The sequence below is a fragment of the Vanessa atalanta genome, chromosome 24 (genome assembly GCF_905147765.1).
Source record: "Vanessa atalanta chromosome 24, ilVanAtal1.2, whole genome shotgun sequence".
Taxonomy (NCBI): domain Eukaryota; kingdom Metazoa; phylum Arthropoda; class Insecta; order Lepidoptera; family Nymphalidae; genus Vanessa; species Vanessa atalanta.
In genome coordinates, this window is record NC_061894.1 from 5344041 (window position 1) to 5361930 (window position 17890).

General features: G+C 32.9%; 1 protein-coding gene across 6 annotated transcripts in view; it reads right to left on the bottom strand.

The window, feature by feature from the left end:
- The window catches only part of LOC125073288 (anillin), a 58594-nt gene that overhangs the window by 14689 nt on the left and 26015 nt on the right, over positions 1-17890 (bottom strand). For all 6 annotated transcript variants that reach the window (XM_047684053.1, XM_047684056.1, XM_047684054.1 and 3 more), the window contains exon 8: positions 2252-2502. In XM_047684053.1, the coding sequence (XP_047540009.1) occupies positions 2252-2502 (251 nt within the window). The remainder of the gene's footprint in view (positions 1-2251; positions 2503-17890) is intronic.

Genomic DNA, 17890 nt, shown 5'->3' on the forward strand with positions numbered 1-17890 from the left:
ACCTGCACGTGTCAAATGAAATTCCAGGACATGTGTATCCGCATTGAAGCAGCATTATGAAATAATCTCCAAAGCTTTTCTCAAAGAGAAGAAAGGGCCTTCGAGCATCGATGGGACCTAGCCTACCTATATTTACTTCTAATTACTTAATATGTATTCGGTACTGACATAACAGAACTCTTTCAAGATATACAACTATTACTAATCGACCACGACGATTATTCCCACCCTTAATATCTGACCTGAATCTACAATACGAAAACCACAAATAACGGAAGGTAACCAGAAGGCTTGTATTGCATACCCAGCATTAAGTACTAGACCGCAATGTTAGTTCGGATAATATAATTTCAAATAATCGAATCTGTCCGTCTGTGTCTAGAAACTACGGCGAGCTTGTGTAATAATAACAGACTTCAACGATACGCCTCGACGTAACGCTTCAAATAAAAAACTCAACAATGTCCAAATACCAATGAATTTGTGATCGGAGTATACTGAAAAGAAACGCTAAAAGAACCACCAAAAACATTACCAAAAAAGTATTTTTCGAAACCAATAATAAGGTTAAAAATATACATGAATTAGAGGCTATTGAACTCCAGTATAAAAAAACTAACTGTGGAATACAACTTTTTAAACAAATATGGGAAATTATTGGTTTATAGATCTTAAGTTGGATTTAAAGTTGGGAAATAAAAAAAAAAATTTTGTCATCCTTCTTGGCCAACATTGGTCCCACACGTTCTGCTTGAAAAGTACGTTTGCTAACACAAGTTCAATATTAATTTCCTAATTGACATAATCCGATCGGATTATGTGGGAGTTCAGGCGCAGGATAAACTTTCGTGGTAGTATATTTCTAATACATTCAAAGTATTATTCAAAACATCTCGCTAACCAGACAACTCGTGCGTCGTAGATCACAAAGAGGTAAAGTAAGTGCACTTAACAAAACAAATAAATCCTGGAATACAGACCGGAATAACTTTAGGAAGGGCGCGTTGGGTATTTATGGAGGACGACAAAATTTGAACTTTAGTTTAGAATTAAAATATTGATGTAATTGTTACAACAAGAGCTTGTGAGGGTTATTTTCTATTCTTATTTTTCTTGAAAAACATTGCTTGGCAAATAGAGGATAAAACAGTATTGAACTTTTATTACTTTGCCTATTTATATATAGATATACAATATTTATAAAGGCAATACAAGAAGCCTATAATCTATTATTTATCCTCGTTCGCTTTGTTAATAGGAACTCGCATACGGAAAAGATATACAAATGTAACGATAAAAATATAAAATTTCAATATATTAATATAGATTTATCCTCAAAAGCCAATTAAACAACATTTGCCATCGAACTGAAGCGATATCATTGGTCGAGAGCTCGAATTAATCTATGATATTCATTATGGATTTGCGAATGAATTACGTTTCGAACTTCAACGATACTTTTATCGGAACTTTAGTAGTAAAATTAAGGTATACAAAGTAGTTACGGTTTTAAAGATATATCCATCGAGAACTGTACAATATAGCGGAGCTATTAGCGAATCGCATGGAGCACCATAACAGAACTGGTATCACGATTAATCATTATTAGATAATGCAGTGTGATGAGGATAATCGCGTAAGCCGTCAGCATTATGCTTATTCAAATTCTATTACACACACGAATACACACACGCACCGTTTTAGAATTACTTGTTTTTTTTTTTTGTTTAAACTTTAAAAGACTTAAGACTTAAGACGTCAAAACGTAAAGTGAATCATTTACTTCCTTATGTATGATTTTAGTAAAATTTTATTACATTGTTTTTACTGTAACGAAAACTAGGAAATGTTTTTCAATGTATAGAAAAATAATAAAATTAAAGTTTCGGTTTATGATTCTAATTTTTTCGGAGGTCTAATCTGCTAAATAGACAAAAGTTACAAATAGGATAGCTATAGAGAGCATTCCAATATACCATTAATTCCAAAATATTTCAAAAGCTATAAAAACCGATGAAGTTAAGTTATGATACTACACTGGTAAAACCGCGTGAAACAGCAAGTATGCAAATCTATTGGCCTTAGTTTGCCTTCTAACTAACTAGCGGGATAAATATGTTGTCTGTCTGTACTTTCCGATAGTTGAGATAAATAAAATCCTTACTTAAACATATATATTACGCTACGAATAAAAATATATCTAAGAAACATTTCAATGCAGTTAAATAAAAACCAGGAGGAGGCTCCTTACCTTATAATGGAATCTGTTCTGTAACATCTCCATTTCTCTGTCTCTTTCTTGCTTGAACTTATTAGCTATCGTCGTCTCGCTTATCGTCTGCTCCTTATTGAAAAGCGCTGCCAGTTTCCCTTTAATACCACCACCCAGGGAACTTTGACTGATGTTGTCTTCCGCTAAGCTATCTTTCGAATTCGTCCTGGAGTTTCTCTCGGGCGTATTAGATTTAGTCGGCGTTTTTTGTGTCTGCTTAACGGGTTTATCTGCAAGAGCAAAAAGCTGTTAGGACGGGGTCAATGTTTAAGTATTCGATAGCTGCGTCTAGTGCCAATGGTTTATTTTTAGTGTAATCGTGTAGGTGTCTCGTTTAAATATTATCTATTATTACAATTTAATTATGATTTTTAAGTACCCCTATCACCGATATAAATATTCATGTTAGAAAACAGAATATTTTTTAATCTGATATAAATATGGAATATATATGTATTAAACAATTCATTTCTATATACTTTCGTCGTAGTTTTGCTTATGTATTATGTTCTTGTTTTAGCTTAAACCTATATGACATCTGATAGCTAATTAAAGGACAAATATTACATTAAAGTACAGCATATAATATTTTATATCGCGATAGATATTGATAAATACCATAGATTCATCGAAGACTGAATATTTATGAGAAAAACGTCTAGTAAATTACCGTATTAATAATTCAAGGCTCGTATCCACTACCTACAGATGAGGTAAGGTGAACTAATAAACAGCCTGTATATTTCTCAACGCTGGGCAAAGACCGATATATAAAAAAATAATGATATCGATACTGATGGCTGCATTCATACATCCGTATACGTTATCAATGTACGTACAAACGTGTTACATAAGCTAAACCTAATCCCTCGTGTCTGTGACTACGAAGACATCACGTAAAACTAGAAAGAGAACACAATTACAAAACTGTTGCTTGGCGGTAGTGAATCTGATCATATCGACCAGCCGTCTATGACCAATGGAAGATATACTATGTCACAGTGAGCTTATTGCGACAGTCGGAAGGTTTTGGAAATGAAGGAGTGGACGGTGAACCTGCTTCTTTACCCGCGCGAAATTTATAACGCACATACTTCCAACACCCGTTTTAGCCACCTTTGGGTGGAGTTTCATAAAATACGTTCTTAGCGGATGTCTACACCTAAGTTTGTAGTGTTAGTTATAGTTTCTGCAATTTCGTGATGAACTTGTTGTTGTGAGAACTATGATAGGAAAATCTAATCCTAGTTATTTACACAAATGCCGTCATTATGGAAACCGTGTAATTGCCTTTCTGGTGTTAAATATATATAAATGCAGATAATTTTAGTGCGACTGTTACGAAATGTCACGTTTGGATTATTTCGAAATTGTCGGATATTACCATGTAAACATTTATTATATATAAAGAGAAAAAATATAATAAATACAATATATAATTAAAGATAAGTATTCAAATCCTGTAAGACTGTGTTAGCTAAGATTAAAAATCTTCAAAATTAGGATGGAGATTCTATTCTATCGCATATAATTATAATAATTAATAGAACCTTTGAACCTTTTGAAATTAATTTTAATTTCATTTTTTTTAATAAAACAAACATACATAATAAATCAAGATATTTCAACTCACATATCTTATCGAAACAGGTTTCCTATTTGCACAACACTTAACTGGTATTCATGAAATACCAACGAGTATCGTCACAAAATATCAAAAGTTCACAACCGGTGCAGCGTGGTTGAAATCGTTAAAAATAATAAAATACACAAACCACGAAGCAATGTGCTTTAGCGAACGTCACACGACGAAATGGCACGGATCGCCAGCCATCGGTCACACAGAACTGTCAATTCTTCGACTTGAGGCTTTAAATAGGACTCTTATTGCCATCGATATAATGACGAGGTTCGTGCGGCATTCGCGTGTGATCTTCGCGAGTCCCACGCCCGCTATTCAGCTGTCGCCAACGTTTCTACGGTTGATCGAGTCTGTTGGATTTTTCGGAAATGCCGTTCGGTTCCGGTAAGTGGATGCGTTTCATAATGAAAACCCCTTTACAGCGACAATAGTCGCCGACTACTGGGTCGTGATTTCACAAGATTATTATGAATCAGATTTTTTATTTAGAAATGAAAATTAACATTTAACAGTAAATGGTACTGTTGAATTCCGTTTAGTTGTAAATAATGGGACCACCCTAAGGTTTATTCGTAAATGTTCATACAAATCATTCACATCTCTTTTACTTGGTGGTAAGGCTTTGTGCAGGCCCGTTTGGGTCGATACCACCCATTCATCAAATATTCTACTGCCAAACTACAGTACCGAGTTTAGAGACATCTTAGTTTCCAAGGTAGCGATTCCATTGACGATGTAAGGAATGGCTAATATTTCTTACAGCGACATAGTTACAGATGGCCCATTAGCTCGTCTGCCTAACTATCTCATTAAAAAAAGTCCATATTATATTTGAATTTAACGGTTACAAATGGAATTATTTAATAAATAAGGTAACCTTACTGATGTCAATTATTATATTATGAATCAAATTTACTATAACAGAGAGAAACAAATAGAGCGACGGATTATGTAGGTCAACATGAGTTAGTATTAGTTTTAAGTTTTACGCAACACGTTGACACTTATTGTACTCTCGATACATTGTAACAATACACGTGAACATTAAAAGAATTAAATACGAGACAAAGAAAACCTTTGATAAAGGGCAGTTTGTAAAACGAAAAACCAAAGCATATTCCTGTTTCCAAGACAATTATGAACCTCTGTGACGCACAGGTCAAAAATTAAAAAATAACGTATTAAATAATAAAAATGTTTAAGTCAATTATTTCTCTTGTTTGATTAGGATGATACTCTTCACTTCAGATATTAGAAAACACGACTGCGCTTAATGTATCAATTGATTTACAGACCTTTTCACTGGGGATGGCTTAAGGATTCTAAAGACACACCCCATATATCCTAATCGTTGAAAGCATTTAAATTTATGAGGGAATAAACAAACTCACGCATATACGAACTCTGAAAGAATTACACTTTTGGTTAGTTGTGTAAAAAGACAGTCTATCGCGAATGAAATGAATGAAATTTAGTATATTCAAGTATGCTGAGATAAGCATTATTTAAACAAAAAAATAAATCGATGTTTAAAATTGGTTGGTCGTGTATTCCGTTAACAGGATATTAATACCTTATAAGGGTTATATATTTTTTTTAGTAAATCTGTAACTGGCTTCACTTCGACGTAGGGGGAAAAACATGACTCGTAAAATTCTGAGAAATAGATTCGAAAGTATCACACACTGATTTCGATATTCGTCTATACATATAGTATAACATACATAAGTAGGTAAAACTGTGAAGGTAAAACATAAGAGCTATTTAGGATCTGAATATATAGTTACTTATAGTGACAAGCATGATATAAACACATTCATTCATTTTATATATTATGTCAACTGACTAGATCCTGCTCGAGACATATATATGTATAATTCAAACAAAACTTAAGAAATTATACAAAAGTACATAAATGATATATCAAAAATATAATCGTAACTGTTTTCAAAACACGAAAGTAACATTGCATACACGTTGAAGAACAGGACATAGGTAACAAAAACCTTTCAGCCTTGCAACACATGCGAGAGCGAAGTTGAGGGCGATAACTAGTAATACGTATAACGTCCGAATAAAATATACATAATGGAAATAAATTCCAAGTAAGAAAATGATTCGAATTCGTTGCCTTGCTAATTTGCTGTATTAAAGAAGATCTATAACAGTTTGACTTCGACAGATTACAATATAGCGAAAAATAATGCGTTAAATTGCAATAATATTTCACGGTTCACAATATTTCGACAGTTTACAATCTGACGAGATAGATTGTAATCTAACGACGTTTGTAATCTTACGGTGACATATAGACTACTCATCTCACTCATTATATTATATTCTGCCGCCAAACAACAATACTTAGTATATTTTTATTTCGATTTTAAGGAACTCGGATTTTATTTCCTTTGAGTCAGTGTAACAACAGGCATACATTTTTTAAAGCTATTTTTTCTTAAGTATTATATGGCATAAATTATACATATATACATCATACAATTTCCTTTATTAATAAATAGCCTAACGATACCGAAGCGGGTCGCTAGTCACACATAATTTACTATACTAAATAAAATAAGTACTAGAAACAATAATTGCTATACAAACTAATTGCGTTCATAAATTATCCTTCGTAAAATATTTACATAAGTCGACAAAGAAATAAAAGAAAATAAATACAATTCGTGCAATAATTGTATAGGATAAAAACCTATAATAGTTTATTGATAATTATAAAATTACCAAACAATGCAAACAGTGCGCGGAGTTTTTATCGCATCGGTTTTAATTACGCGATAATACTCCATATTCAGTCGTACTGTGGTATATAATTGCATGTATCGATACACATAAATGTATAGTAAATGAACAAAAAGGTTCGTTATAAAGGGCTCTGTAAGCCAAGCTGCCCGGGCAAGGTCGACGACATGCGAGCCAACCTTGATCGGTGATTTAATTATGTAACTCGCTAAGTAAATTCGGATGTACACGAGTTATTAAACGACCGTCTTTATACATACATATATATGTAAATAATTCCACTGTACATTTGTTGTATGTCACTAAATGTCTCGGGAACGGCTGAACCGATTTTGATAATGTTTTTTGTACCTCGACCTTGGTGGTCGAGTAGTGTGTGCACCGGTTTTCATGGGTACGCCACTCCGAAGTCCCGGGTTCGATTCCGGGTCGAGTCGATGTTGAAAAAGTTAATTAGTTGTCTATGTTGTCTTGGGTCTGGGTGTATGTGGTACCGTCGTTACTTCTGATTTCCATAACACAAGTGCTTTAGCTACTTACATTGGGATCAGAGTAATGTATGTGATTGTCCAATATTTATTTATATTTATTATTACCATTTTACATAAAAATGACGTGATTACCTACTGTTTTAATGAATTTCGTTATTGGCTTGTAATTTGAATGTTTAATTATTCATACACGCTATACTGATTTGAGTCTTGACTTGATTGAAATTAGCATTTCGATTTTCGATTTATTTGTAATTTTAGAAATGTAATTAAACCAATTTTGAATCGAACTCTTATTTACCGCACCGCAGACATGTATTGTGTGATTTCGCGTTAAACCTTTATCGTTATACTCTACTACTTGTTTTCCTATTCTGGTGTGCTAGAAAAATATCATGGAAGGAGAAGAATGACTGAATATATTTAGAGTTCTACTTTATTGACTCTATTTTATTTATAATAATTTTGTAAATGCAAAAATAAAAAAAAACTATCTGTCTGTTACGCTTTGAATCCCAGGGAAGAACATAGGTTTCTTTTTATACCGCCCCCCCACTATCCCCTAAAAAGCGAACGATAACTAATAAACAAACTAGAACATTCTTTCTACACAAGCTCAACCTTCGAAAAGGAAAACAAAGTACTATATGACATAGAATTCGGATTGTAGTACATGACAATACACAACAATAAGAAAGTTATTAATGTCACCGTATGGTCGTTATTGAGTATCGTGGGGTTGACTTAATAGCGTTTAAAGTATACGTTGTATTCCTGTGCGACAATCTCTTTAAATTAAGTACACGTTACTCTGATCTAGTTTCATTCACATGACGTTTCTAAATTATACCTTGTCATGTACTTGCGTCATATTTACCTACATGTGTAACAATAACACTGTGGATAAGGCGGAGCGGATAGAACACGTGAAGCTTAGGAAGAACTAGGGTTCACGTCTGGGCGAGTTTTAGTGAGATATCTTATGTCAAAATTGTGTTTGTAATTAATTTAGTAAACGACGATGGATGAATATGTGATCGTCAGGGAACACGTATGCTGTCTGTGTGTCTATCAACTGCACTGGATCGGCACGGAAGAAGCTCTAATCTTTACCATACATTACTTAACTTAAGTTAGACTTAATTTAGTTAACTTTACTTAGACTTATATGTAATCTTTAGAGTTGTAGATCTGTCTCCGTTCCGACTTACGCAAGTTAACATATGGAAACAAGAAGATTCGATACGTCACAAAGACCTACTTTTACAACATTATACAACAACACATTTGTCCATATTGACACGGCGCGGCGATGAAATGCTTCTGACCGCACATTGTAGATTCTAATCAATACTCGCATGTGAGAATTCCAATTTATTTTAATCTTAAATAAATAATTAAAAATACAATATTTTGAAATAAATAAGATAATTTAAATTATATTCTTTGTTTCAGAAACCAATCTAAGACCAATTTTTTTCGCAATTCCCTGCGTTATGAAAACCTATAAATAATTGTTTAGACGAGTAAACAAGTTCCTCTTTAGTTTTTGAAACGCTTATCGATATCATATAATTAATTTACTTGAATCTCAGCTTTAATTGGTCGATCACAGTCGATGACAGAATTGAAGACCAATCAGCATTCTCTATTGGTCAGGATACTAAATTTGACTCTGACGAATGTCAGAAACGTCAGAAAATTAAAATCTGCCAGAAAGAGCGTTGAGTTTTTATTAATACAAGAACCGATGATTATTTATAATCGTTATAAACTTTTAATTTAGCTTCAAGATAGGATTGAAGCCCGCAGATCTTTGACCTATTAAAATGTTGATATTTTTTTGTTATTGCGATGTCTTCATTAACAGCGCAATAAGCTTACTATTTTAACACAATCAGAGGGATGTTAACTTATAGAAAATAAATTAAAGCCCTTTTATGCGACAGAAAAACTTTTCCTTTAGGAATATTACATTTATACATAGAAGTCAAATAAGATCTCGAAATTTTACTCACACATAATTAGAAGGAAAAAAAAAATAGAAAAAAAAATCCGAAAGTTATTGAGCGTTAAAATCGACAATGTGCATTATCGTTTACAGGCATTTTCTTCACAGGCGAGCCATTTTCGTGAACATTTCGTATGTTCTACTTTTGAGCTGGAAACTCGCTTTGTTTGACGGAACGTCGTAAACCCATTTTTGTGGGTCGAAATAAATTTAAATCTATACGTTGCGTAACCAACATTATGCAACATGACTTTTTGAATTAGGTTCAAATTAAAAATGAACCCTGCCAGCTTCATAGGCGTTCCTCCTTCCAATTAACCAAAAGTAATTAGATAGCAAGACATAGACATCATGCATTTGATTTATTAGAAAATATATTTCCATTTTGATCCTTTACTAGATTTCGCCCGCCGCTTCGTCCGAGTACGAAAGAAGAGACAGAATTAGTAACACAGTGTCCTTAACGTCTGACATATATGCAAAATTTCATAAAAAAAACAGACAAACTCACCTCTACAGCTATACTATTAGTTAAAATGACAATATAAGCTCTTGTTATTACAATTATTAATAATCCAAAACAAAATGTCTGTCCTTCCAAATAATTGCCAAGGACAGATGAGCCTTAAAAAAAAAAAACAACAAAAAACCAAGATGCATCACCGTTACACGTCCCACATGTACATGTACCTACTGTTCAGCATTTAATGTATGCCAAGTTATTTACATAATATTCGCAAATCGCAGACACGGTGACACACTTGATAGCAAACAAAACCGATCGAAAACTTTACCGTTTCATTACCGCTATTCTTTTAAACGACACTAGATTATAGTAGGGTTGTCACACGATTTAATTTCAAACAATTGGGACAACATTTTTTTACATTGGCAGTACCCTGCGATTTTAAACGACATGCTAGACTATCGTAGGGTTGTCACACGTTTTAATTGAATGTGATTTCGCCATCATATTTTTACATTAGTAGTGCCCTGCAATTTTACGCGACACTAGATTATTTTAGGGTTGTCACTCCTTTTAATATATAGTTGTACATCGAGATTTTATCAAGGATATATTTATATTAAACATGAAATAAAAGTAATTGTTACTTTTGATAGAAAGATATTACTTATAATAATTAGCATTTATAATTTTTATTTATTTCTGAAGATTAATCCGAATATATATAGACACACAGAAAGACAAAAAAAATGATTTTTTCGAATTTGGTAATTTGAAACACATCCACAGAAATACATTTTAAATTTTATTTATTTGTATATATTTATTATTTATTGTCTATTTGTATGTTTATGTGATAAATATATCATCTTGTATTTACAGTATAAGAAAATAATTCATTAAGTCATAGCTATTTTTAACGGCTATAAACAAGTAGAAGGCTCAGCTGGGCTGTCTTTAAAGCGGAGAAAATTACACAATATACAATACTTTTACTTGATATATCGCTTTACCTTACCTGGGTTTTAGATAAAACTATCAACGGTATTTAGAAAAAATAATAGTCAATAATGATTAATCATGGATCTTCTTACGGTCAGAGTAACTAAAAATATATATTTCTGTACTAATGTTTGCGTTTATTTGCCGGCGTTATCATCAACTGTATATCGGATTATATTTCCATCGGTTCGAACCGAAGCTCAAAACACGTGTGTACATGTGATTATTATGTTTTATCGTTGTTTTTGTTTTAATACATTTGTTTGTTATTTTGTTCTGCGTTTATGACTAAGGCCTTAATTACACTCAAATAAAATTATATTTATATTATTTATACATTCTAGCACTCAGGAATAATGTAGATTTCAACCAATGTTTTGTTTTAAGAATTGTATTGAGTTCCTGATATTATCCCCTATACTAGTATTAATATTCACTTGGTGATAGGGCTTTGTGCAAGCCCGTCTGGGTAGGTACGACCCACTAATCAGATATTCTACCGCCAAATAGCAGTACACTGTATTGTTGTGTTCCGGTTAGAAGGGTGAGCCAGTGTAATCACAGGCACAAGGGACATAAAATCTTAGTTCCCGAGGTTGGTGGCGCATAGGTGATGTAAGGAATGGTTAATATTTCTTAAAGCGCCTTTGTCTATGGGCGGTGGTGACCACTTACCATCAGGTGGCCCATATGCTCGTCCGCCAACCTACGCCATATATATATATCATTAATATTGGACAACATCACATACATTACTCTGATCCCAATGTAAGTAGCTAAAGCACTTGTGTTATGGAAATCAGAAGTAACGACGGTACCACAAACACCCAGACCCAAGACAACATAGAAAACTAATGATTTTTTCTAAATCGACTCGGCCGGGAATCGAACCCGGGACCTCGGAGTGGTGTACCCATGAAAACCGGTGTACACACTACTCGACCACGGAGGTCGTCATTATATACATATAAAGATAATTTCTTAGCATAGGCACAGCTAAATTTTCAACTTTAACACTGGAAATTATCACGTAATCATCCTAAAGCTTTATATAAGATATATAGATGTTTTGATACGTAGGTTATATGCATAATTTTGTTTATATGGACAGACAAAAAGATCCTTATAAAAATATGATTTATGACATATTTCTTTTGTTTTTATTATCCAAACAATACATCATTCCGAGTTATAAAGGCGCGTAACAAAACAACTTTTCTTATCAGATTGTCGACATAAATTATATTATTATATGACGATTTTTTGTTTTTGTATAGTAATAGTAAGCGTTACATAATATTTGTCCACGCAAACTAATCGGCCTAGGGATAATAATTATTATTATTTTGAAGCTAATTGAAGTCATCACCCTCCATAGGCTGTAGTTAATAAGCGCTGTAAGAAAAATTAACAATTCCTTACATTGACAAATACACTGGCTCACTAACCCACAATGCTAAGTATTGCTGCTTGGTTGTAGGATATATGATGAGCGGATAACCTACCCAGGCGGGTGGGACTTGTAGGAACCCATACACCTTAATCTTAGATTGCGGGTTCGAAGCATAGTTTTGCGTGCTTATTTGTCTATATTTCCTGCTCGACAAACATCGTCAGGTAACTTGCATATGTGTATGGCTACTTTTTATACCAAATACTTGACGAACAATCCCCAAAACGCGAGCGAAACTGCGGGCGACAACTAGTTCGCAATAAGGTAAATAAAAATAGTAATTGTTAACTAAAAACCTGAGTACGTAAATGATAATTACATTTTAGGTAATCGATCGATTGAATTACACTGTAATATTCATGATAAAGATATACTACCTTTATCATGAATATTACAGAAAAACCCTAGTATCCTATCAACAGCGTTATAAATAAGACGCTGGACCATCGGCGCAGATCGTACAAAATCATCGAAGTTGTCCAGTTGCCTATGTTTGTCTCACTCAACGTAAACAAACAGAAATCGTAGAAAATACGTAAATAATAGCGGCTCCGAGGAACTACGAGTAAATGTTTACATTCGACGCCATTAATAACACATTAAACAGCGTTCCGACTGTCAGTCGGAGGTGTTTACGTTGCAGGAAATAAACACAACGCTTGATGAGGCTGGAGCCGATCAAGCGATTAAAACGATCGTTTTATGGAAAAAAAGTCTAAAATTTCGGAGCAACCAAAATCAACGGGACTCGGTTCTTATAGACTATAAATTTTGAATCTGAGATGATCACCGAAGCCGTAACACGGGTTCCGTAGCGCATCTAACATTGGTCCAACAACACTGAGTTTAAATAAGTAATGTTTGCAAATTAGGTGAGTTTATATTAGCAGATATTAACTTTTCGAGCATCATCCGTGAATGTAAGTTCCACATAGTTAAAATATTCGTATGGGGCCCAAAGATCTTGAGCAGGAGTTTTGTATGACAAATAAAAATGTAATCCATGTACTGTTAATACGATTTACATGGTTTTTTAATTTATTACTTTAAAGATAAGTGCGTTTTTGACCTACTAAACATTTCATACTGTTATAGATTATAACGTTTAAGATAATAATAAATATATAATAAATATTGGACAACATCACATACATTACTCTGATCCCAATGTAAGTAGCTAAAGCACTTGTGTTATGGAAAATCAGAAGTAACGACGGTACCACAAAAACCCAGACCCAAGACAACATAGAAAACTAATGAACTTTTACTACATCGACTCGGCCGGGAATCAAACCTCGAAGTCGCGTACCCATGAAAACCAGTGTACACACTACTCGACCACGGAGATCGTCATTACAAAAAAAAAACTATCTTAAATGTAACGTTATAAAAGATTAACATATTAACATCTTTTACTAGAAAAATATTTATATAATAATGATTACAATAAGGAAAAATCTATTATAAATTTAAATGAACATCGTTCAAAACGCCCAGTACATAAGTACCCACATATAAATAAAACATAATGATAATAATAATATATACAAGAAAATATAAACCATACACAGGTGTCTGCGGTGTAAATGATACCCACTCGTAACAATCAATACATAAAGTCACGTGTTTAGTATAAACAAGGTGATCAGACTAGAAGCGGAAAGAAATCCGGAGCCTTCGACGCACCTTGGGAGTTGTTCAGCAGTGGCCTGCGATCAGCTTACACAGCAACGGCAAGATATCTTGGTGTTTGTCATTCGTCTACCAATGACTAATTTTTGACGTGAAATCTCTCCGTTACAGAATCTACGTCTTTTTTTCTAACACGTGTGATTTTATTACTTTAAATACGATATCATTATTTGCTATTTTGTTTAAAGATCAAATTTTCATGACTTCTGAACATATAATTCAGATTAGTTTCAACCTCTTAAAATTTAGGTCTTCTAGTCTCTGGACCATTTCGGATCTTTTATTTTCTATTCTGTCTATAGCATAGAATATTTACCTCAGGCAACATTGTTAGAATGATGAATAATGACAAAGTAACGAATATAAAAACGCAAACATCTGTATGTATATTAATAAATGATTAGACGTTTTTGTAATGCCTATATCTGTAAAAACATAATCAATGTACATAAAACATAATACACATATATTCGGAGATGCGGAGGTTTTAGTTCAAATTATATTATTAGTAGCTGGGCTTTGGAATTTGACCCGAACTACATTTAGACTATTTAACTGACAAGCGTGAATTTCTTATTCCTATTTATAATATCTATTACCTGAGTTCCTTCTAAATAAAATCATCGAAACACAAGGACAAACAGTGTCTTAAGGATCGATTTGCATAACCAATAAAATTTTTCCTATTCAACAAACATAATTATTCTTGGAAACGACCGAGAACATTTATACTTAACGCGAATTGAATTATTGTATCGAATTAGCAATTGTTTCGTTATTGCACCACCAAAAAAAAGATAAGACACGCATTCCGTGAATAATGAAACGTGCACTACTGGCAGGGATGAGTTATCGTACGTAAGCGAACTTTATTTAAATATAAGAACGATAACTTAACGAAACATATACAGATATAAACACATTTCTAATAAGTGGGTACACAGACGAATGGCTTAGTGGTTGGGTATGTACCACCTACTGTACCGTCAAACAGCAATACTTAGTATCGCTGTGTTCCGGTATCAAGGGAGAGTGAGTCAGTGTAACTACTAGTACATATCATCTTAGTGTTCCGTAGGTTGGTGACATTACATTGTTTTTCTAATAGTACTATAACGACAAGTGTTTTTGGGACCTACTAAAGATTTCATACTTATTTAATAATAGATTGATAATATACCGTCAGTCGCTCACGCAGCAGTCAGCCTGCCTATTGGAAAAACCACTAATTTCAATTTAGATTACACGAGTCCACGTCATGCCTACGGTTTTCGAAATCGGCTGATGTTTTCCGCTCCTAAGCACGAACTTATATAGCTCAACTAGCAGTATATCAGCATCAAATATTATTTATCCAATCTGACAAGTCGTTCAATAGATAAGGGTGTTCGAATCTAGAATATCGAGACGTAATTAAAATTTTCAACTAACGGTATAACGTCTACATAAGACTTCGCAAAATTCTATAAAAACGCAAATATCATACATCGAGATTTATATTTTTAATTGGTATTTATAATTAACTACTACTGGTTTATCGATAATTGTAATGTAATTATTCAAAGTTAATTAGCTAAAACTAATTTTATATTTTATATTGTATTAACGACCCGCCCTGACTTCGCACAGGTCCAATTTTTTTAGAATTACTCAAACACTTAAACATACCCCAGTGTTTTTTTCAAAACTGTTAATTCATTTCGGAGTTTTGTGACATACATACATATTTGTGAAACTGGGGGCACGCGAATCGTATCATTCATTATTTTCTAAACAATTTAAAGAGACATCCCGTGCCAGAAATTAGCCAGTCCGATATAAAATAATATACCTACATATAAATTCAAGGATAACCGAAATACACAAACGTTGATTAACAAAATATTCAGTATATAAGAACGAACATAATTACAAACTTACACACACACACAAACTTCTATTTCATATATTTATATGTTATAATAAAATTACAAGCAAGATAAGAATAACTAATACTTGGCTTACAAATAAATCTTCAACCGTTGCCTTGAAACAACAAAAAAAAAAAAGAAGCTGTACATCACTACGACTTTCAAATGTTTAGTATATATAAACCTGTCTCGTTTAGGATAAAAACTAGATAAGACTTAGTCAAATTTAATAAGCAATAGAGTCGATAATCGCGCGAACGTTGCAAGTCGTGAACTCCTTATGCTGATGTATGCAATGACCCGCGATAAATAAGCTGGACGGACAAAATGTCTACATCGGTTTGCAATTTTTGTTTCTATGTAGAACTCGTTTGAGTTTTTTATCGCCTTACATATATCTAAGACTAGCTCGACAGGGTTTTTTTCTCTCAGTACGCGAAGTGTGCCTGGATTTTATTTTAGGATATTAAAAGCAGTTTCAATATTTCTTATGATAAAAAATGGTTTTGCCACTAATCCCATTTAGTAGTTCTATAGAAAAACTTTCATTCATCTTATCCAGGAGAGATTTACAAGGGACTTAACTTCTTAGTTCGGATGGTGGGCAATGTAAGGAATTGTTAATATTTCTTACAGCCACGGTCAAGGTATTTTTTTTAAAAAGCTCCCTTGTAAGCTTTTGCAAACTCGTGACTCACACGATAATTAAGCTTTGGAATAACGTAAATCGGTTTCCAAAATTTAATTTAAAATTATAAGGATATTCTGAATAATATTATTATAATACCCATATTTATTTCAATAACAAGAAATCATATTCGTCAACAAGTAAATTAATATTAAAAAATAACCTTATTTACAAAATTACTTTGTATTTAGGTTATTATTAAATTCGTCATCGGTTTCGTCGTTACAACAAAGAAACAGCTACGATGACACGGTGGATGAAATACATAGATCATAATAGAAATAGCAGTAGGTTCTAACCCAGACATGTCCCACTATACACGTGAGATATTTGTGGCAATATTACGAGCTGTATACGTATAGTCATCTCATCTGGAAGATATCGCTAATGAGAAACGCAACTTGCATTTGCATTATTTACTCTTATCATTTAAATTAAATCCATTTTTCGTAATTAACACGAAATAAAAAAAAACGTTTAATTAACAAAATTTACACTGACAATAAAACAATGAATAAATGTACAATGAAAAATAAATATTATTTCTAATAAATACAGGGATATCTAACTGAAATACATGTAATAACAGTACTTTATACGCAGACTACTTTTGGCAGTGTTGCCAAATTTTGAGCCAACCTTTGAATCATAACAGAGGTCAACGACACCCTACACATGTCTTATCAATAAAATATTAAGTGTAAAATCTTGTACTTCGATATTTATTACCCGAATAAAGCTTACAGAATAGCAATAAATTAAAAACGAACAGCATTTCAAATTTAATGATACCCGTCATCATAAAATGAGTTAATTATAATTATATTTTTGGCTTAATATTAATTAATTTTGTAAATTGTATCTAGTTCAGAGAGCAGGGTTTTGTATGCGTTGTATCGATTGGATTGCACTTTCGGGCAACCGGACGGAAATGCGCAAAGTACCGTACAACCGCAAATACTAAAATTGCATGACGAAACTTAGATCTAAATAAAATAATATAGGTACTTTTAAACTATTAAATTTAATTTCAAATATTAATGCAAAAAGAAAACGTTTAAAGACAACAAATTCTTTACTAGTCTCCATTTCAAACCTCAAACTACTCTTAAATAGTATTATAGTCCGTCAAACTAAAGTCTAAAGGTTGTCGTCCTTGGTTAAAAAAATGTGTCAAACAGCTGTCAAACGATTATCGTTTTGCAACACTATAAAATCGGAGTAACTACGTTATTATTTATGTGTGAAGCAGATCTGGCCTTTATAGTGAGAATTAATAAGTGACGACACAATGGTATAGGTTTTGAAATAACAGAGACTTATGAAACCGTTTTAACATAACTATTTAATTTAACACGTAAAAGTCGATGTCAGATTCGATTTTAAAATTAATAAATTCTCAAAACTATCGATCGTATTTGTTACTGACAAAAAGTTGTGTCTGCTCTTCGAACAGAATTACCTGAATGAAAGATAAAAAAAATGGTGTAATCTGTTAAGGCA